The following is a 24,319-nucleotide window of genomic DNA, read 5'->3' as shown; positions in this document are numbered from 1 at the left end:
ATTAATATTATATTATAATATAAAATGTTAATTATATTAATAATATAGAATATTAACTGGCAATCTGGGGTGTGGGTTAAAATGCAGATCACCAGATGCCACCAAAGACCTTCTGAATTAGATTCTCTATTGGGAGGGAGATCCAGAAATCTGCATTTTTAACAAGGTTCCCTCTCCCAAATCACCCAAAACCCAAAACAGTGTGCTTCCTCTACAAATGTAGCTTCCTAACAAGTCCTTAGTTCTCCCTTCTAATCCAACTGGAGTCCCTATGCTGCTCTTATAGAAATTCAGAGCCACTCAGCGTATTAAAGTTAGAGAACCTCTCCCTAGAGGATGTGGTCCCTCTAGACCTCTGATTTCACTTAAACCAAGTAAGTAATTAAAAAATCTGCAACATCTACTGGTTAATAGTGTGTTTGAGAAGCAATCCCTTCATGGAGTAGTGTGATGTTTGAAAGCAGAATAAAAATGTTCATTGCTTCCAATTACCAAAGCCTCTCAAATTCAAGCAGCTGAAGAAGCTAGAGTCAAGGTTTATACAACCAATGTATAGATAGTCACCATCCCCAAACCAACTTTACCCAGTCACTTTAACTTCTGTCTGATTATAAATAAGCCATCCTTCCAACACTAATGACCATAAATCATGTTTATGACTACCTAAAGACAGTAAACAATAGTTAAACATCGACAACCAAACCTCCAAGGAAACTGCTCCTTCTGTAAAATTAGGCATTGACTTTGATATATTCTGGCATATTAAATCAGGAATGAGTGTTTAAAAAAAAAAACCTCCTGATTTTGAACATATTTCAAACGTCCTTTGAGAAACAAAGAATATCTATGCCTATCCAGAAATGTTAACTAGAAAGAAAAAAGTTTTCCTCTAAATAGACATCAACAGACTAGCATGAAGTCTTTTTCAATCCAGCCCATGTGGAAAAATGCCTCAGAAGAAACATTTACAATATATCTTTAGTATTAAGGGTTTAATTTACATAATAAATATTTTTAAAAGCAAAAAAAAAAATGGATTTTCTTTTATTTTCTTTCAACTAGCTCACTGAAGCCTGCGTAGATTTTCTGTCTAGGCTTGGCATGTTATTCTACATGTGGGACGGTCTTGACATTAGTTCACTCAAGTCCACTGAAACTTGGTTCAACCTCAGTAACCTTTAATATCAGGCAAGACAGCCTTATTTTTGTGATCAATTCTGATATTTTATGATTTTATGATCAATAGGTATTTCATGTGTCCCTCAAAAATAATCTCAGATTACAAGACTGTACTTCTAAGAAATAAAGAGTTGACTTACAATGGCTCCACTTGAGACAATTACCTAAGAATCCTGTGATGAATTGTTAGTGCAAGGGCACACCTTTATTTCATTTAAGACCAAAGATTTCACAATCTTCAAAAAGCTTTGACCTTTCGGCTGAAATTTTGTTATTGAAAAAAATAGCTCACAACTTTAGTTTTTCCTATCTTAGGAGAGGTGGAGGTAAGAATTGCCAAAAACAGGAAAGCTGTCTAAAGCCTTATTTGTGGTTTCTAGAAAGAGGTCATATAGAAAGGAAATAGAAAGCATACCCTCACTCATTTGGGGTTTAGTCTCTTCATCCATGTCCAAATCTTCTAAATCTAGGAAATTGTCTACCTAGAAAAAAAAGAATTAACATCATTTTAAGCAGAGCTAAAGAAAACTGCAATGAAAAGTCAATGAATCCACTTCCACAACACCTAACTGAGCAGCTGAATCCACTTTTCTCATTAACTCTTGAGTCCCAGCTCAAGGCTTTTGTGTTCACTGTGCTTTCCCAAGAGACATCTGAAAGAAGTAGTAAATTTGAAAGCTGGCCTGGATTTTGTAGGCACCATAGTCAGACCTCTGCACTGAATGGGAAAAAAGTAGTCTGAGACTTTTTTAAAAGGGACTTTGTTCCAGATTCTATCCCAGAATATATACCACCATCATGACAGTCAAAAACAGTGTTTCTGGGTTTTGTTTTCATTTTATTGCTTTTGCCTCTCAAGCAAATGGTGGTGGTGGCTCTGGCTACTGTCATAACAGCAGGCTTTCTTACAGCACTCTGAAGAGCCAGAGAGAAGAAACTAAAGAAAACAGGAGAGAAAAGTTCATTCAAAACAAAATCACAAGAGAGGTGAGCAGGGCAAAACTCAAGTGTTTTCTCTTTTGAGCAAATAAAACTGAAAATTACTTCAAAGGCAAAAGCAGGGCAAATGACCTTTACAGACACAATAGCAGCATTTAAATGAAAAACTATTCCACATGGAATACTGCTTTCCACTGCAAGCTGACAATGAGACATTTTAGATTAACAAAATGGTAAGATTTAGACAGGAACTAATTCATCTCAAGTGAATATCAAAGAGTGTAAATAAGAAAATGATCTCACCACTGGCACGAATGAGACCTAGTGAAGGAATAAGGTGGCAATGCCTTTTATGCTCATGACCTAAACATGTGCATAACAAAATACCATAAAATTACAAATTTACATTTCATAATTGTAATTCAAAAGACAGGCTGGGTCTTTCTTCCCTCAGCTCTACCTGTGAGACCATAGCTATTACATAGGAATTTTAAATGGTACTTCCATTGCTTTTAAGTACATACCTGCAGTTATTATCTGGCATCCAAGAGAAGCAAAAATTTATCTTCCATATAATAGTTTCACTACTGAATTTTGAAATTCTCTCATATTATATTGTTATTTACTTAGTGGTGTGTGCTAAGGGGGACTAGAGTCATGTTCCTGTATCAAAGCACCCCTTTCATTTATTAAGCTCTAAGGAAAAAAGATCCAGAACCCAGCTGACCAAGAATAGTTTAAGATATTCAAACACCAATGAATCAAAACAAAACAAAACAAAACTTGCAAGGACAAAATCTGCTGAATTCTCCAACTTTGTATAAGGGACAATAAATGAGTCCTGTGTTTTAGTTTGTTATGTTTTGGTTTTGCCAAGAAAATTGAATCATGCCTTACCTTCACCTTTTCTGCCCAATTCAGATCACCTTGAAAAGAACTGCCAACTTTTGGCCTTCATCCATCACTATCTGAAAAAATACTTTTGGCCTTCATCTGTCACATATTGATGGAAAAATGAAACAACCGAAAATAAAGCTGATCTTGTAGCCCTTCAGATGACAAAACTCCCCTTCCTGTTTGTTAATTAGCTAAGCATAACAGACCAAATTCAGTAAGCCATAGCAGAGGTCAGGGAATAGGTTTCAGGAGCTCTGATTCTACTTCTGTCCTACAGACTCATCCACAGTGTAAGCTACAATAGACTGCTTAACCTCAGTCTTCTCATGAGTAAAACAGGAATACTTCCCACTCCTATCCCATCCCAATGAACCTCTGATGAACAAATCAGAGAATGCTAACACAACATTTTCAAGTTACTAGAACACAATGTCATTCAACCATTCTTTTTTTCTCACATGCTGGTTAAAGACTCTCTATATAATATAATCCCAATGGTCAGTCATTGCCAGTAAAGAGTGAAAAAAGTTCATATCCCACAATTATCTCTCTGGAAGCAAGTTCTGGAAATAAAGAATTATAGGCATCTGCTGTATATAAACGTATTTCTAACACAGAGATTTTTGTTCCCTTGTTAAAAAAAAAAAAAAAAAGAACACAATATACAATTCTGTCTACGATATTGCAAGGAAGACATGACGAAGCAGATATTAGAAACTTAAATGGCTTAAAAAGCAGAACAGTTTCCACTATAATTCCTTGATAATTAAAAACCATAGCTGAGGAGAATGTGAAGAGTCTATAAAGTCTTCAAGATTGGAAAAAGAGTATCTAACATTTACTGACCAAATCTTAGAGAAAAACAAAATAACCAATTCCACCTTGAGTTTGAAAGAGATGAATCTAGGAGAGGTGAAAGAAAGCCCCATTTTACGCAGGTAATTATAGAAAGGAACTCTTTTGTCCCAAATAGAAGAAGATAAGCTAAAAGAAATAATTTCAATAATTTATAGATGGCAGATCCTTAAAACTTTTAATAAAACTTGGGGATAACCAATTATCATCATAAACAATAGCTGTCAAAATCATGAAATACATGTAATGATGACCTTCAATAAAGTGGCCCAATGGTACTCCTTCTAGAATTAGGAGTTACAGATCTAACAACTATCTGTGTTTAGTAGGGTCTCTTTTTTTTTTTTTTGATTCATGAAGAATTCTTTTCTTCTGAGATTGTTTCTATAAATGTACTGTGTTGGCATTACCTGTTCTTCCAAACACTGTGATGAAGTACAAAGAAAGATGGTTTTATTTCTAAGATGGCAGTTATTTGCTTCATTTTGTGAGTAACTTTGGCTGAGGTAAAACGTTTTCTGAAGAATCAGTTCCAAACACTCCCCTTTTGGACACACGATCCTCTGAAATAAGAAGTTATGCACTATTAGAAAACATCCACAACACCCAGTCTGGTTTATTTTGTGTATATTGAGAAAGTTCCTTGCAACAAAAAAGAATACTTTTCAAAGAATTCTACAAACCGAACCCTTGAGGCATTACGCACTCTGAACTGTTAAAATTGATTTCTAAAATTGGATAGAAAGATAACATTATGTCACTCAACATATATTTACTGAGTGCCTATTACATATCTAGCACTGTTCTTGGGCGGTGTTAAAAAGTTAATAAAATACGGTATTTGCAAGACTCTTAGACATGACCTATCCCATCTTTTTCTAAATTTGAGGGATTTTTTCTTTATACGAAAGCAATTTATGGATGATTTTAGAAAGCTTGTGAGGGAAAAAAGTAAAATATGAAAATCACTCATAATCCTACAAGCCGGAAAGGCCATAACAAAGTTTTTTCAGTGGCTATCTAAACTTTTTTATGTATCCATGCACTTCTAAAAATCCAAATTCAATCATACTGTACATAACTCAACTTGCCAGCAGTATCTCTTTTCAGGTTATTGAACATTCCATGTAATTTTAATAGTTATCAAGAACTCCTTTATATAAATGTAAGATAGTTTATTTAACCAATTCCTTATTCTTGACTGTTTAAAATTATAAACATGAACATATTTGTACTAAATATATATATAAATCCATGTACATTCATAATTATCTACTTAGGCTGAGGAAATCATCTAAGAGTAATCCTAAATTAAGAGACTAAGACAATTATATCATGATGCTATTAAAAGAAACGTGGGGGAAAATAAAATGAAATAATTTTGGTAAAAGATAATGAATCTAGCTTTGGCCATGTGGCATTTGAAGTGCCAGTTGAAACTGTAGTGGAAATGACCGAACAGCAGCTGCAAATGTAGGTTAAAATCTGAGACAGATTTCACAGGAGGTAAATATCTGGTCATCAGTTACACTGAGGTAATAGTTTAAGCCATAACATTATATTAATAGTAATATTAAAATTAATAATCAGGGTTAACATTCATTGAGTGTCTGGCACTCTTTTGTGAGCATCTCATGAATCATTTCATTTAATCCTCAGAATACCACTAAAAGTAGACACTGTTACTATCCTAACTTTACAGATTAGAGAACTAAGGCCTGCAGTGAAAGAGTAACTCACTCAAGGCTATACAGATGGTTAAGCAGCAGAGTGGGGATCTGAACACTGCTTTTTGACTCTAGAACCTATCCTTCTAACCACTGTGTCTTGCTACCTGCATTAATGCAGCAAATGAAAAGAAAAGGTCTTTAGAGAATAGAAGAAAAAAGAAGCAGAAAGGGCAGGGGGTGGCAGGAAGCCAGAAAGGAGACAAAGAAAAATGGCTTACAATAGTCAAAGAAGAACTAAGGGTGCAGGGTACATTCCCAAACTGAAACTTGCTTCTTCTGATAATAGCAAGTACAGGAACCTACGTCAATGATCACTAACAGAGCGATAAAGGAATTCAAAAGAAGTCAAGTGGCAGAAATCAAGCCATTGTTGGATTGGGCAATCCTACTCCATCCCCTTCCTAGCCTCTACTATAAAAATGTTCCAGAGACCCAGCAATTGTTTTATCTGTGAGTTCCTTAGGAACATCCCTAACTGAAGGAATTACAGATAGCCTAACCCAGCACAATGCCCATGTTTGTTTCTCTTGACCGGTCAGTGCATGGCATCAAAATCAGTGAGATTCATGTTGTTGTAATGATCACAACCTGGTACAAATCCAGTTAGCATCATTTGTTTGCTTCTGAATACCCTATCATTGGTAGAATTAAGACTTGTGAAGATATCTTTAGGACATAACACAGATATGCTGAGAGGAAACAGAGATAAGGTGACCTAATCTAAAATACATCATTAATAAGCCAGAGAGGGAAAACACAAATATGAAATGCATCACACTCTCTTTAAAAAGGTCATATCCATAAATAACACCAGTTCAGGCCAGCTCTCTACTACTGCCTACTGCACCAGCACCAGTGACTTCAAACTAGCTACTAGCGGGAGAGGTGGCCCCTGCCTTTTGCCTCAACAAATCCTTGGAAATTCTGGTGTGAAGCACTCAACCTTGGCTTCTGTGGGTGGAGGGCTGGGGGGTGCTGAGCAAAGTGTGGGGAGGGTTGCTAAGAATATGCTGTAGTAACCAGCCCTATACAAGATGAGATAAATGAGGAAGAAATGATCTTAGGCCTTAGTCTCCCTGACTTCTTCTACTTTTACAGCCACAGAGATGTCCTGAATCAGTCCTAGGGCAAAAAGCATTGGTAGCAGAGTAGAGCAAGATAGGCACGGAGACACTTGGAAATAGGAGTTAACTGAGGGATGAAAGGGTTCCTCAAACTTCATCAATGTTGAAAGGAAAGCAGACTTCCTGTGGCTACTGCCATGCCTTAGTGCCCTATTCTAATAAAAGGTGAAACAGTTTCCGTTTTCCCTGCTCATCCTTTAAATCAAGTATAACCTAAATCTAGTAATTACTAAGAAAATACTATGTACCCAGCACAACACTATTGTAATAATCTATTGACTTAAATACTTGAAAAGCACAGCGATGTCTGAAAATCAAAGATGTTCTACAAGGACGAGTTCTATTTGTTCTCACAATCACTCAGTGTACTCTCTACTATTTCCAGTAAAACACCCAGGTTATGTGACAGGTAACCAGATGAAACTCCTCTGAAATAAAGAACAAAATATAATGAAGTCTCGGCTTCTGATCCTGATGTTGGACTATTGTTGGGATCTCAGATCTAACAAAATTCTTTCACTCTTTTAAAATTCTCCTTTTATAAACACAAAGTTTTCATTTTAAAAGACTAGATGATGTAGAAAAGAACTTGTTCGCTCTCTGACAAAAGCTGCAGTTTAAGGCTCCTTTCTAAACTTCAAAATTGGTTTCACAAGAATATATGCTATATCCCTCCTAAGACCCAGAAGTGCTCCTTCTAAAGGTTTTATCATTTTTAAAATCCAGCAAATAATAAATACCTTGGCACAATGAGAAAGGAAAAAAAAGTTATTTTTCAATATGATAATGTCAAAATGGCAGATGCTGGCATAGCCCAGAATCCGAAGTGGCTGAAAGCCTGATTAAAGAGCCAGATGCCGCTTCCTATAGCAATCCTGGTGCAATCCAAAAGTGCCACCCAAGTGTTTGACTCATCTTCTTCTGTTTCTGTTTTTCATCAGGGTCCTCTTCCACCCTTTCATCTTATCCCTAATGTTTCTTGCTTTGAAATAAATGTCAGACATAATACGGTTTAGAAATCTAACAGCAATATTTCGGAGAACAAGTAGGTTATTGAGACCTGAAAAAGCGTTTCTTTGGGCATTTCTGAGTCAAAACTTCAATACAGATGAGACAAAAGTTTTTTTCTAAAGGTTTTTCGAGGTTTCATTATTCTGAAGCAATGGAATTTCAATTTCCTTTTGATACCAAACAGACAAGCTTCCAACAGATCTCCCTTACAAGGCCCCCACTACACCTATAGGGTCTAATTTCAGACCAAAGGAAAAGGTTACACACCTTGAAAAGGTTGAAACTTTTGATGTCTTGATAAATTAAACACTAACCACATATTGATTATATATCTTCCAGACAAAAGTGATTTTTTTAAAGAATTCAATTTTGAAAGAAACTTTTTTAAAAATTCAAATTAATCTGTAAAAAAGCCAGACTAGTGCCCATGCAATGAGAAGCATTATCACACTTGCAGGAGAATTTTCACAGATCAGCACAACCAACATTAGAATTCACAACCAAATCTGCCAGCAACCTCGGAGTGTCTGTTCTTCCACACTCTGGTCAATAGCAATATAAATCAAGAGCATGTTCTCAGTTGAGAGGAGATATTGAATATATTGCTAGAAGGAAAGGAAAATTCATGGGGGGACAATTCTATACAACACTAGGCAATTGCAAAAAGCCTTCTGCAAAGAGAATTGGGGATAAGCAATCATGCTGATAACAAGGTTGGGTACTCTGAAAGTCAGGGCGTGATTTTTGCATTATACTCCTTGCCTACAGCAATGTTTCTCTGGACAACAATATTTGCTCTTGATTTGTCCAGCCAGGCTACTTCACTCCACTGCTTCTTGATCTCATGCTCCTTGGTATCTGGCCTCCCCTGGAGCGACAGTCGTTAGAACTAAATAAGCAATTTTTAAAACCAATCAATCATAAATCAGAATAAATCCAAAGAAGCTAAATTCGGCTGACAAATGCTTTGTCTAAATTCCCTTTGCAGTGCTCTGAATTCCAACTGTTTTATGTTCCTCATTTGAAAGGGCACGGGGAGGAGAGGATTACCTCAGTCTGGCCAGTCAGGCATAACTGTGCTTTCCCCGAGGCTGGATGACAATTGACTCATTATTCACAGTCATAGTCATCAACCTGCCAAGGCACAAATGCACAACCCTGTCCTGGAAAAATGTATGTGAAAAGTCCCAGATGAGGGACACAATAGCAGTAAGTTGAAATTTTTGAAATGTCCAGTGTTAGGCACTTACAGAGAGAAAAATATGAAGAGAGTGTAATGTTTCTGAAAGCTTATATTCAGACAGAAAAAAAATTCTATGTGGTGGCTGAATTACGGAGCTCATTCAATCCAAAAGTTATATTCTGGTCATCAGCTATGTGCAAGGTGACAAAGATGGTTAACATTCAGTCCTCGTTGTCCTTACAGAGTTTACAAACTAGGAAGTTAAGCTATATGTGCAAACCACCAAAATAGAAGGCACCGATGGCAGATGATATAAGGGAGGTACAAAGACAAAGAATGGTAAAATCATAATTGGTTTGGGAGCATCACAAAAGGCTTCACATAGGACTAAGGCATCTGAGCTGGGCTTTGAAAGACAGCTACAATTTCAACAGGTGAGCACTGTGAAGAGGTCATTTTACACAGGGAAAATTCCCTGAGCAAGGCCCTCAACATGGGAACGCACAAGGCCTGAGGAAGAATCACCGATTATTCCAGGAAGATTTGGGGACACATGGATGGGGTATATTTGGAGGGCCTGACAAAAACTCTGTGCTTGACCTACATCCTGGGGAGTCACAATTAGAGCTGTACTCTAAGAAGGCAAATGGACAGAATGGATCAAAGTGGTTCAGGTGCTAGAGACAAGAAAGTGTGGAGCTACCATAGTAACCCAGGTGAGAAGTAAGGGGAGCTTCAGCTATGGTGGCAGTGGTGGGAATAGAAGAGATTTAGAAGAAAAAAAAAAAGAGTTCGCAAGTGAGTTCTCTTTTGTTTTAGAACAAAATGAAGGCACTATCTCCAACTGATTATGTTTCCTCTCTCCAGATATCACAGAATCATCACGTTATCTTTCCACTGCAATCTGTATGATACTTTTACATATAATTTGGCATGTCCTTGATAACTTTTTTTTAAACAATCTCTGTGATGGTGGGTGCAAATAACAGCACTATGGCAACCTGTCAAGTAGATAACAGTTTGGTGCTAAGAGGCCACACATACCCATCCCATAAAATGAGCTTACCTTCCCAACTGACTTAGTCAAGACCACAGAAGAGGTGGCCCACACTGGGAACAGATGCAGCATATTTGAGCATAGCCTCCCACAGCTCCAGGATTCCTAACAGAGCAACAGCTGCTGGTGACAATGTCAGCACAAGGGAGAATCTGTTACATCCAAGTTTGTTTCTTTTTGCACCGCAACCCTTTCCTATGCTAAGTTTACAAGTCTATGCATAATTGATTTATTTTCTTAATAGGTAATATTTACAAACAAGTAGGATCCTCCTAGTTCTTGAGCTAAACCCAGGATCACAAAGACACATGCTTATCTGGTGAAGAACCCAGGGAGGATCTAAGTATCCATGAACAATACCCCCACTTCCCCACAGCTTTACTAGGTATAATTTACACACCAGAAAACTCATTCATTTTAAGTGTACAATTCAATGATTTTTAGGAAGTATATAAAGTTGTACCACCATCACCACGATTCCATTTTTAGGTCATTCCATCACCCCAAAAAGGTGCCTGGAGCCCATTTGCAGTCACTCCCCATTCCTACTCTCAACTACAGGCAACCACTAATCTACTTTGTGTTGCTATGTATTTGTCTCTTCTAGACATTCCGTATCAATGGAATCTTATGATATGTGGTCTTTTGTGCCTGGCTTCTTTCCCTTAGCATAACATTATTGAAGTTGGTCTGCTGGAGTGTGTATTAGTACTTCCCTTCTTATTGTCAAATAGTTCATTGTATGAATAGTACCAAGTCTTATTTTTCCACTCACTAGTTGATGAAAATTTGGAGTGTTTCCACATTTTATACCCCCTTAATGATGATACTGAGTTTGACCTAAGGACTGTCATCACTAATCGAATTCCATGCTGTCCCACATGACAAAATAAAACCACAGGGTAACTATGCAGTTTCACTTCCCTCTACACCCAATGGAAGAAATGCTGATGCTCATTGAGGCTATAATTCTCTAATCACCTTATCTCCACCATACCATCAGAGTCACAGGATCAGGCCACTCTCTATCACATGGCCTGTTTTCTTCAAATTTATATGAAATAGTCTGAAATTACCATCCTAAATTGTTCATTGCCTGTCTATTCCCACTAAAATGTATCCCTAAGAAGAGCAGGGATCTCACCATCAGGAACTTACTCACAGTTCCTGTAAAGTAAAATATTCATTCTCCACTCTAAAGGATGGGTAACAATTAAGACTGAAACATAGATTGATATTCAGCCCTTCAACCAGGAAGTTCTACACTGAGAGTTCACCATGTGCTTAACACTCTGCTAGGCTGGAAGAGGAGTTAAGAAAATGATACGACATGGCCTCTGCCTATAAGAAACATATCATCTAGTCCCTTAAAATTTTTACCCACTCAAAGACACAACATTTTACATATCTTTCAGTTCACATTTCCATGTTTAAGAATGTATCCAAAAGAAATGATTAAGTACGTGGGTGAAGATTTCACTGCAAATCCAAAAATGTCTGATTTATTCCCTTGAACATTTTATTTAATCGAGGACATATGTTTTGCAGATCTTTGAACCAGCATTTCCATGGGTGAAAATGTATCTAAAGGCCATAAATAAGAAGGGTGCAAAGAATGCTGGTACCAAAATCAATCAATAAATAAAGGCCAGAACGCTTGCAAGGACCTACAAACCTATCCATACCCCATCTTTCCCTACCTCCATGCCCTCTAACCTCAGCTTCCACTCCCTTCACCTTTGCTCATGCAACTCCAGCCTCACTGGCCTCCTTGCTGGTCCTCAGCTGGGCAGGTGCTGCTATTACCTGGCCTCTGCACTCACTGTTCCCTGGGCCTCAAATATCTGCAGACTCACCTCATTCCAACTTTATTCAAATTTTACCTTCCCAGATCATCCTATATAAAACCGCAACCCTACATCCTCCTGCCAGCACTCATGATTCCCTATACCATGCTCTGGTTGTTTTACCCCTTTCTAGAATACAAGTTTCAGTTTCCCCCTTCTAGAATACAATTTCTCTGAAGGCAATGATCTTTGTGTCTTTTGTTCACTTCTGTGAGTAACATTTAGTACATAGTAGATATTCAACAAACATTTACCAAATGAGGGTGTGCAATGCAGCATCATTTGTAATAGACAAAAATTGGAAATAATTCAAATCTCTAACAAAAAGAGAATAGCTAAACAAATATCCATACAACTGAATACCAGGAAATCATCAAAAGACGGGTAAATAATATTTATTGCTATGAGGTGTTCATAATATAATGTTACATTAAAAAGCAAGTTACTTCTTATCTGTAGAGTGGTGAGGGGAAAAAAGCAAGTTACAAAAACTATGTGTAGGCCGGGCGCGGTGGCTCAAGCCTGTAATCCCAGCACTTTGGGAGGCCGAGACAGCCGGATCACGAGGTCAGGAGATCGAGACAATCCTGGCTAACACGGTGAAACCCCCTCTCTACTAAAAATACAAAAACTAGCCGGGCGAGGTGGTGGGCGCCTGTAGTCCCAGCTACTCGGGAGGCTGAGGCAGGAGAATGGCGTGAACCCGGGAGGCGGAGCTTGCAGTGAGCTGAGATCTAGCCACTGCACTCCAGTCCGGGCGACACGCGAGACTCCGCCTCAAAAAAAAAAAAAAAAAAAAAAAAAAAAAAAAAAAAAAAAAAAAATATGTGTAGTACGAGCCCACTTTTATAAAATAATTATAATAAATTTGCTGAATATATAAATGAATGAAAATATTAGGTTGAGCCCTTACAATAATTCAGGTACTATAAATATAAATAAATATATTTATGTGCATTTTATATATTTTTATTTAATCCTAATAACTTAATGAGGTAAAAGTTATTATATCTATTTTACATACGATAAAACTGAAGCTCAGAAATGTTAAGTAAGTTTCCCAAGATCACCTAGTTAGAAAGTAAGAGTTTAGATTCAAATCTTGGTTGTCTCCAACTTCCATGTTCTTAACTAATAACTGAATACATATATATATATTAATAAACAGAAAAATTCAGAAAGGATGCATACAACCATGGTTTATCTATAGGACAATAGACTATGACTTTATTAGTTAACTGCATATAAGTTTGCCTACATAAAAAAGACACCTAAAGTAACAATAGCTTAAACAAAATGGAAGTTTATTTCTCGCTCATGCACAGTAAGAGATATAGACAATCCAAGGATAATATGATTGTTCTGCACAGTCATCTGACCCAGGCTTCTATCTTTCTACTCTGCCACGACTACAGCACCAACCTTGGTCCAGGATGACACACCCCCACACCCTTGTTCCAAGCAAGAAGATGAAGAAAAGGAAGAAGAAAGCACATACCTCACTCCTCTGTAATTAGCTAAGGCTGATTTCAGCTACCAGATCAAGGAAGCACAAATAATAGAGCAGCTCAAACAAGAATTTTATTTCTCTCTCCTGTAACAGTTTAGGACAGGTGGGTAGGATTTGTTCCATGACATGACCCAGGGATTCAGGCTGCTGGAGTTTTCTATCATCCTAAGCACATGGCCTCCATGTCTGGGTCTAAAGGAGTTGTTCTAATGATTCCCAATTTCCAGCCAGGAGGAAAAGGATAAAAAGCATATAGTGCATGTGTCTTAAGGATCTGACCCAGAAGTGGCACATACCAGTTCCCCTCACATCTCATTGGCACAAACTTAGTCAAATGACCATACCCAGCTTCAAGGAAGACTGGGATGTAATCTTTATTCTGGCTGGCCATAGAGTAGCTAAAAATTCTACAGCTATAGAAAGAGCATGTTTATTGTTTTGCTGTGTGTGTGGGTGTGAGTGTGTGCATGGGTGTGTGGGTGTTGGTGCCTCTGAGTATTTTCTAATTTTTCTACTATGAACAAAAAAACTAAAAACTATACTTATATTTGCAGAGGCAAAAAAGCATTTCTTCTAACGAAGTTTCTAATCCTCAATCTAGGGAGAATACCTACATGCATCTTCTTCCTTCTTAAAAGTTTTCCTGGAAATAATGAAGAAGGAGGAAAATATATATATATATACACACGATATACCATCTACATAGTATATAATAAATTTGTTACATTTTTTTCTTTTCTTTTTTCTTTTCTATTCTTTTGTTTTTGTTTTTTTTTTTTTTTTTGATGGACAGTCGATCCTCGGGCTCTGTCGGCCCCACTGGAGTGCAGTGGCGCTTATTATCTTTGTTAAGTATGCAACTGCACGGGGGCTTCCATCCTCCGGGTTCAGGCTCACGCCATTCTGCTGCCTCAGCCTCCCGAGTAGCTGGGACTACAGGCGCCCGCTACCTCACCCGGCTAATTTTTCATATTTTTTAGTAGAGACGGGGTCTCACCGTGTTAGCCAGGGTGGTTTCGATCTCCTGACCTCGTGACCCGCCCGTCTGGGCCTCCCAAAGTGCTGGGATTACAGGCTTGAGCCACCGCGCCCGGCCAATTTTACATTTTTTTCTATTGTAGGTCAAGATTCTCTTAATATTTAACTTTGATGTCCCTCTTTTAAATCACAAATAATTACCCTAATCATAAAATTCTACTCTTGTGTAAGTCTTTAAACCTACCAAGTACCTTTGTGTATGAAATATACAACAGAAAAGTTACCAGAAACAGCGAAATGATTGGAGGGGCATTTCCTGAAAGTACAGGCAATGAGATGCCTCCACAGCCTGGGTGGTCTCCCTAGTTTCTTGTCTGTGCACTTGCTAATGGCAAAACACTCACAAAGAACACAGTTCTGGCAGCAACAGACAGAAGTAGCAAGGACATTTCCCTGTGATGGAGTAGCTTTGACCTATAGGCACATGCACTATAATCCTTCAGAATTGGAACAGAAAGTGTGCTGAACTAAAGCCCACCCTAAAATTCTGTAAGCTATAATATCCTAGCCTCTGTATCAGCAATCAGCAAGATCATAATAAAATTATTCCTATAACCCATCATACTTTTTCACTGTCAAAATGCCTTTTAAATAATGGTGACATTCAACAAAAACGTCATATTTAAAGTAAAATAATTGTTCTTATGCTTTGAGTGGGGTGGGGAGTGTCACAATTTCATGAAAGCTATAGACCTTATTCATAGAAAAAATATCATATATGCAAAATGGGCACAAAATGTTGAAAATTCGTTTATCTCCCTAAACTCCTCCCTGATTTCATTTAGAGTAAGAAACTATTTCTCAAAGCTGGTCTGAAAGTCCAAGTTCCTGATCTGCACACTAGTAGAACTACTGAATCTTGGGGCAAGATCCCTAGGAATCTGCTTTTTGATAAGTACCTTCCAGGTGATTTGTATATAAGGTAAAATTCCCAAGTAAAGATTCCATGAAGTAAAGTCTAACAATGGTAATTAAAAAGAAGAATCTGATACTTTATCTTTTGTCGACGCATGTAAATACATTTGCCTGATGATTGTGTGTAGACATAGTATTGCGTCCATCCACCAGAGGCCAGTGTGGGATCATTCCCTGAATTGTACTCTTACATCATACAATATACCACGTACATGTATACAATACAATATGTACTACAAATAGTTGGTTTTAACTACTTTAAGAAATGGGGTATAAACAACTAACACGGTAGACAATATTTTACATTTTTTATATTTACATTCAAGATTCCTTTCATATTTAACCTTGATGTTTTTCTCTTTCATATTAGAGAATTAGAACCCCTCATCATAAAGCTTTACACATGAGTGTTTAAAATTTACCAAATACTTTCATGTATATTTCATCAGATTCTCACCATAACCATTTGAGATATACCAAACAGGCAGAATCAGCCCTGATTTACAGATTGACAGAGTAAGTGACAGGCCTGTGGTCTTAAGAAATTAGTATATGCCTGGACTAGTCCCCAGGTCTTCTGACTCCAAGGATAGAAGTGTCCCTTCCCATTACACTGGCCCTGCCCATAACAAAATGAGAACTATAAAAACAATAAAGTAAATTATTTATAAAACTAAATATTTGCAACCTAAAAGATTTTCCTTCACCGTAAGATCATGCCCTATTGCCTACCTGCACAAAGTTGCATCTACTCAAGGCAACCTCTTTAACTCACCTACATTGTGAAAGTTAGGAGTAATTTTCCCTCTTTTAGAAAAGTAAACTTACTTATAAGTTTTCAACTCTATAAGTAGAATATTTCTGCTGAAACACATTTGTATAATATAGGGACTTCAGACATTGGCTGTTGCATTAGGCTAGTTCAAGAGGAGACCTTATATTTGTACATTCTCTCTTTTTTCGAAATTGTGTGTTTCCCCCGTCCCCCCCCCCAAAAATAGAGTAAAAGAAAAGAGGAAAAGTGTTAATTCCTGTTCTATCATTCTTTTTTTAATCATAGGTTATTTATTAAATCTAAAACTGAGACTAAACAAATGGCAATATTCTGATATGATACTAGGCCAAACAGTTCAAAAATCAACCTCTTCTATCAATCTATAAACATATAAACTATAGATTGCTATTTGCTCATACATTGAGCATTTTTGGGATCACACATCCTTTATAGCAGATCTGCAGCAGGAATGGACATATCAGCTGTGAATTTTTCTAGGGTGGGCCCTGTTTTGTTCATTTGAGTATTCCCAGTCATTCTAGCTCATGCTTAACATACAGAAGGACCGTCAAATACCAAATGACCTCACATTAGCAGAGACCTGGATTGCACTATAATTAGGGACTAAACTCAACACTCAGAATTGATGACTCGCTTACACCCCAATTTTTTAAATAGTAGTTATAGTATACAATAAAATCGAATACAAAAGCAACGTTAAGTCTTGGGAAAACCATGAAAATAGTATAATGATTTCCTCTCTGTGCTAAGATGCATGACTGCAAGAAAGAGTGAGCTGGATGGGCGTCACTTAATCTACCTCCTCTGAGATGAGGAAATACCACCCAAGATCTATAGAGCAGAAGAATAACTCAGTCACATAGAAAAGCGACCAACCTCGCGGATAGTGTATTGGTTTTGCACTTATATAATAGGTTTTTGCTTATACTTTAAAGTTGGTGTGCAATGGTTGATTAATCCCTTTGTTGTTTAGATTGACCATTGTGTCTAGATAGATTCTTCTATCTGGTTCACGGCTTAATAATAAAAACATTGTTCTGTCTTGATTATTGACGCCATTCTGAATATTACTGAAACAATTCTCTACTTCCAGTGCTTGAATAATCAAAGAGAACAGATAATTGATAAGAAAGAACTACCTCTAGATATATAATACTAGGAACCAGGCATGGAGCATGGGCTTTTCTTTTCACATTATATCTGGATATCATCTGGCGGACAAGAGTAAATTGAATGTCTCAGAATTAAAGAGAATGCATATAAAACAAATATGCACCCACTTACTACTTTTTAAGTTGCTATTTAAAGACTTGATAATGACCCCTTAAGGTGATGTCTGTTAGCTATTGTAGCTCTCTGTCCCTATATCTTTGTGTAAATAGTTTTAAATCCATTTGTCTACAAAAGTTCAACTCTCTAATTCATATGCTACATATAAAATATATCAAATATATATAAATGAAAGATGTGTATCTTTTAAGTAAATCAATATTTTTTCTTTTCAAAGAATCAAGAAAATGATTACTTTTATTTGTAGGAAAATAAATTATTTTTAATTCCGATGTCTTCACTGAGAAAGCATATTAGAAAAGATTATTTATTGGAACAAAATACTATGCATTAAAACACTGCCAAAATAAATTTAATGATTATAATTCAAAATGTCATACTCATTTAAATACATTTTCTTTCCTTATCCAATTACATGTTAACTACAGCAATCACAAAAAACAAATGATTATCTATGGACCAAATATTCATGTTGAAATGAATATGAATTATAACAACTTCAGCTGAAGGTTTATGCTAATATATCTAAAACAAAATGGCTTGATCAGCTCAAAATCTGTCATAATTTGAAAGGGGAAATTTCCTTCTGCAACTGAACCAGCAATTTTTTGTGTGTTTCATAATTTGTCAATTTGTTCCCTAAGTGTAGTGATTTAGTGATGACAAAAGAAATACAGAAACAAATGAAAATTGCTTAATTACAGCTTGCAGATGTTCCCCCAAAGAGAAAAAAACAGGTTAATGCTGCTGATGCTGTTTCTTCCACAGGACTCTGCTATAAATTAGTTCACTTCATTCAATATTTTTTTCCTTCAGTGTTCTATGTGATGTTTGATGTTATGTTGTGATAAAGAGATTACATACACATAGTTACTGAATTTATGATCAATATAAAACTATCAACATTTTTTCTTACCCTTTTACTCTTTTTGGCAATACTAAAAAACACATCAATAAAAAGCTTTAAAATAACATCGCTTCCTTACTCGCTCCCTTGGGATGCAAGATTAATTAATTTTTTCTTTATTGCCTAGTTCCTTTTATTAGCAAGTCCTTATGTCTTCTGCAAATTTCTCTCGAGGTAACATTATCCCCATGGCCTATGTCCCATGGCCTATGTCTTCAGTTAAAGTAAGTTTATTGCTATTTGCTGTGATATTTTCAATTATCTTCTCTTTACTGTTAAATTCACATTTGCAAAAACGCTTCCCGAGTTGTCTTTTTTTTTCTTAATGTGGCTAACGTTAAAAAGGAAACAGAAAGGCACTGCAAATGGCCTGTGAACTAAAAACACCACTCAATATTCAGTAGGGAATTAAATGACTGATAACAACAGCACAGCAAATGCGGCTTCAGTGCCACCTGGAAGCATAAAGCTGGTCAGTTCGTTTCCAACTTCCTCTGACAGGCAATCTGCCAGTTGCAAGGGTATCAAAACAATGTTAAGACCTCTGGTGTCTATCTAATACACGACAAAAAATAACTGCAAAAGGCTACACAGCAAGGATTATTTTTCTTGTTGTGTTTTCTTTTATGAGAGAAAGCTGTTTCTATGTTCTACTGAAATTCCTTTCCTGCTCCGAAATTGGTAAGAAGGCCAGCTGCTTTCTATATTTTCTCTGTGGTATTTTCTACAGCAGATTTTAAATTCATTCTTCAGATTGGGAAAAGCCTCTCTTTGTACCCTCATGGAAGTTTAAAGATGCATTGCTAATGTTCAAATTCAAAATAGCTTTGGGGACCAAGATGATATGTCAACTTCGGAAATGTGTTGTTTTATGTGCTGTCACCGGTTTCATTTTTAATTATATTTTTTAGAAGCTGTCAAGTATAAGTAGTGATATTCTTTTGGCTGAAATGACAACTCAAAATTTATCAGTCCAGAAGTGTAAACCAAATCCCAACCCAAGATTCTAAGCTCTTGACAGAATGAGTACTCAATAAGGAAAAAAAAAAAAAAAAATTTAAAAGACTCCCGAAATGAGAACTGTGTAACTTTGAAGAAGTCACTTGGCCTCTGTAGGCCACAGTATCTCCCAGGCACAATACTTGTGATTCTTCCTTGATTCTTTCTTCTCCCTAATCCTCTGCCAGTCACCCGTTACTAAGTGCTGTCAATCATTCCTTCACTGGCAGCGTCTCCTAGGCCCTTTTGCTTTCCATTTTCTCCCCCACTACCCTAGTCCAGACCTCCAGCGATGTACTTCTGCTTAGCCCCCGGCTAGTCTCCCTGACTTCAGATGTTTTCTCTACCTCTTTCTTTGCTCTACCTTTCAAAATCACAAGCAGTGTGTATTACTGGGTTTTGATTGCTTGTTTTAAAATTCTACTATGGTTCCCAGTTACATAGTATATCAAAATCCAAACTTGAGCATCATTACACAGCCTCCTTTTCAGGCTCTCCTTTCTGTGCCATCCACTGAATGTGGGTGTTCCTCAGGGTTGTACCTAAGGCCCTCCTGTCTGCCAGCCTGTCATTCTGTATTCTCTTTTCTTTTCATTGCATTTATTCAGCCAATATTTAAGCATCTACTCATTCTGCCCCACCAGGCACTGCTTTAGATACAAGTGTAATAGTGGTGAAAACCCACAAGACACTAGCTGCATGGAGTTGATACTCTAGAGAACACAGGTTAAGTGTATTTTGAGGTAGCACATCCATTCCTGTTGGCATATATTATCTACACAGCAGTGACCCCAGGTCTTGAGAAGAACTGCCCGATGCCCTAAGGAAGGCAGAGAACAAAGTGGTTCAGGGTGTGGGCTTTGAAATCACACTGACTAGGCCCATAGTCTAACTCCATCTCTTCTTATGAGGACAGCAGTCATATTGAGTTAGGGTCCATCCTTATGACCTCATTTAACCCTAATTAGCTCTTTAAAGGCTTCATCTCCCAATACAGTCCACGTTGGGGGTTAGGGCTCCAACATGTAAATTTGGGAGGCACACAATTCAGTCCATAACAGCAAGTTACTTAACTTTATGCCTTGGTTTCCTCATCTGTACGTTAAAAATAATAAAATGATAAAAATTAAAACTCACTAGATCATTATAATGATTAATCGAGATGATACATGTGAAGTGCTAAGCATTAATCCCTAGAACTTAATGCTATCAGTAGTAATATTAGACTTGTTTTGTAATAATCTCTCACTCACAGATGTTGCTGTGAGAGAGGTATAATTGTACAGAGGAGGATCAGATGTCTGGAGTTTGAATCCTTGACCTGACCTCAGGCAAATTATTTAATCTATAATGACTTTCAGTTCCCTGAGCTATAAAAAGGAAGAATAATAGCTAATTCTTTGCATCATGGTGGCAATTAAATAAGTTACTCGAGACAAATACTTAGTAAATATATCCATAAGTGAATCTAAAATAAAGAGCACTAGACAGCCTCTGCCAACTCTATAATTTAAAAAGAAACATACTTTAAGCAATTATCTGATATTTTAAAGCAGTACAGACAGTCCTGCTTTTTAACAGACTGCATTATGAGAATCTGTAGCCTAAATCAGTGGTTCTCAAAACTAGTGGTATATCAGAATCACCTAGAGAGCCTAGAGAATATAACAATTTTAGACTCCTTGCTATAGTTTCATTTAATAAGCCAAAAGCCTAGAAATCTATACTTTTATTTTATTTTATTTATTTATTTATTTTTTTGAGACGGAGTCTCGCTCTGTCGCCCAGGCTGGAGTGCAGTGGCCGGATCTCAGCTCACTGCAAGCTCCGCCTCCCGGGTTCACGCCATTCTCCTGCCTCAGCCTCGCGAGTAGCTGGGACTACAGGTGCCCGCCAGGTCGCCCGGCTAGTTTTTTGTATTTTAGTAGAGACGGGGTTTCACCATGTTAGCCAGGATGGTCTTGATCTCCTGACCTCGTGATCCGCCCGTCTCGGCCTCCCAAAGTGCTGGGATTACAGGCTTGAGCCACCGCGCCCGGCCGAAATCTATACTTTTATAAAAGTCTGTCATCACAAAAGTCTTCCTGATATTCAGCCAAGTTTGAGAACCACTTGTCTATAGTAGAGCTGCTTACATATGTGGTTTTATGCTTTCAAGTAGACATGGTAAAAAATAAATATGCAAATAAAATGTAAAGTTAATTTTAATAATTTATTTTATTTAAAGTAATTTTCTAAAATATTATCAGTCAAATATAGTCAATATAAAAATATTACGATATTTTACATTCTATTTTTATACAAATCTCCAAAATCCAGTGTACGTTTATGCTTATGGCATGTCTCAATTCAGATCGTAAATTTTCGTCAGAAATATTTGATCTGTATTTAGATTTCATAAAATTTACATTTAAAAAAATGGATTCACCTACCCAAGTTGTTCCAAACACCTTTTAAAGTTTTCTAATAAACGAATACCAGTTTTTTTATTTAAATTTAAATTAATTTAAAGTAATTAAAATTTAAAATTCTGTTTCTGGATAGCACTAGCCATGTCTCCAATACTCAATAGTTGCATGTTGCTAGTAGCTACTGTGGTGGACAGTGCAGGCCTGTATGATCACAAATCATACGGTTACTACACCACTCATGAAATCTGTAATGCTGGAAAAGCACTGGCATCGCTCCTTAAATAACTCAATGTGAATTAAGTAAATATAGATTAATTTCTCTATGATTTTACAATATTATTAAAATCTGAGAAAAACTGAAACATATTCAGTGGTTTTGAAACTCTGAGAGTTTGGAACTATCAAAGGCCAGCCCTCCACCAATTTATAAAGCCACAGGCATAGCCATTTGTCCTGAACATTCAGACACACAATGTTCTACCTAATAGGAAAATCAATTCCAATATTAACAAGTATGAAAAGAAAAAGGGAGGTTGAGTTGACAGGAATTTTTTTCAAAGATATGTTAAAAGAACAATAAAATGCTAAAAGCACAAAGTATTGCAAGTGAAATGAGAATAGCATAAAGAAAACTAGGAACGAAATTACACATCAAAATCTGAAATAAAATCTTTGATCTACACAGAAGAAAACAGGTTAAAGTAGACAAATATGGCAGTGAATAGAAAGCTGTTATTATGTGGCAATATAAAAACTCTAGAATCACTTGGAAAGCTGGATGCTAGGCACGTGAGAGAGAAACAGAGATTTGGAAATAACTACTGTAACTCCTGACAGTTACCATATGTAATAAAATGGAGTTGAAAAGATTTAATGTCAATTTCTAAGTCATTGGCTTCTTAATTATACAATTTCTGTGTGACAGCAACATGAGCAGTAACTACCACTCTAAAAGGTGGGAGCAAATGCTTCGCAAATGGGATCATGTTGTAATCCTGGTGTGGAAGAAAATTAAAAGAAATTGCCTTTTTCTTTCAGCAGTTTAGAAGTAACTCTAAACTTTACTAAAGCAAGGCTACATATTCGTCTTGAAGATGTATTGTTTAAAGGAGATAGAGATATATCAGTACTAAAATCAATGCAACCATGACCCAAAGAACCATCACTAGCGTAGGCATTTTAACATCTTTCAGTTTCAGCTCTTTTCTGTCAAACTTTCCTGGTTCTACTTAATGTCTTGAAGCCCAAGGCAACTTTGGGTTCAGTAGTTATCCCAGACTCATCTCAAGCAGCCCCTCTGATGACTAGACTTTATTGCCCTTCCTCCAACCACAGGCTAGGTGGCCCTCCTATAAACTCTCAGTCTCCACTGTGATACTTATCATGCATTAGTCTAATTTCCTTCTTGCTTATTTATCTCTATCACTGGATTATGAGTGCTTGAGAACACAAACTATATTTTATTTACTTTTTAATCTTCAGCACCTAAAATGATATCTGGACCATAACAAGACACAGATTTAATGAATTAATGAATTAATAAAAAATCAAATATAAGTATTTACATCAGTGTTTCTATAACCTAGAAAACATGATAGCAATATGACAGGCAAGAAGAAAGAATCCTTTTTTCCTTTTAAACAGATATTCTAGAAATTCCCATAAATTAGTTACATTCACAGAGAAACTGAGATACAAAAGATTGAAACTTAGCTGCTTATCTTTATACACAATGTCAACAATATAACGATATCTTTACCAACTATTAAAAAAAAATCTGCATGCTAATTTTCTAATACATATCTTACAATTTGATTTACCCTCCTGAACGGAAGAGACTACTGAGAATTCACTTATAATTGGCCGTTTAAAACTAATAATTAATGTCTCTTTAAACATTTTTATAGAACATTGTCTTTACTATCAAACATGTACCACGGTTTAAAAACCTAGTTGCTCTAAAAAAGAAAAAACTACAAAATGTGATCAACAAAAATGTACTGTAGTGAGAATTATGCTATAATATTAACAGTTTCCAAATGTTTTCCAAGAGTCTGAGGCAGTAATGAGAATTTCTTTCAACAAGACTATAATTTAATTTTTTCCAGAGAAATATTTTTAATAGGATTACTGACCCTTTTAACATTCTTGGAAAGAAAATGAATCCCATAAGCATTCTGGTGTATAACTATTACAAAAATAAATAGAGCAGTCAATCAGTGGAAATGGTAATGGACTTGAGAAACTAAACTTACTAAAGAAATGTACATAAGTATGCATGGTGATAGCCACTTTAACAGAGAAAAGGCTCAGTGTATATCAACAAAACAACTAAATACACTGAGACAAATGAAGGGCCTGGAAAGAAGCAGGGAAAATGAGAATTTTGGAAATACAGCTTTACTGTCTTTCTTACACAGAACTAACCACATTTACCTTGATCAATTCTGCTGGCTATCACTCAACTCTTAGGCCTGTCCCTAAGTCCTGGTTTCTCAGAAGGTATTTAAATGTTTCAAGGGAAAAAAGGACACTTACTGATTTAAGAGACATTTTTACACCACAACTCTTTGTGCTTTAAGAGGAATTTTTTCAGGTCATTAGTTTATAATGTGCACTGGTGCCTAGGGA

The 24,319-nt window shown here is 36.6% G+C and overlaps 1 protein-coding gene across 1 annotated transcript in view; it reads right to left on the bottom strand.

The window, feature by feature from the left end:
- Positions 1-24,319, bottom strand: part of IFTAP (intraflagellar transport associated protein) — a 66,393-nt gene that overhangs the window by 19,828 nt on the left and 22,246 nt on the right. The window contains 4 exon segments of the mRNA XM_017881645.1: positions 1,595-1,661; positions 4,281-4,357; positions 4,360-4,383; positions 4,386-4,433. Of these exon segments, the coding sequence (XP_017737134.1) occupies positions 1,595-1,661; positions 4,281-4,357; positions 4,360-4,383; positions 4,386-4,433 (216 nt within the window).

This window comes from Rhinopithecus bieti, unplaced genomic scaffold (assembly GCF_001698545.2).
Source record: "Rhinopithecus bieti isolate Rb0 unplaced genomic scaffold, ASM169854v2 scaffold_12859, whole genome shotgun sequence".
Classification (NCBI taxonomy): Eukaryota; Metazoa; Chordata; class Mammalia; order Primates; family Cercopithecidae; genus Rhinopithecus; species Rhinopithecus bieti.
The sequence above is the reverse complement of the archived record's forward strand: the minus strand, read 5'-3'. Positions and strand labels throughout refer to the sequence as shown.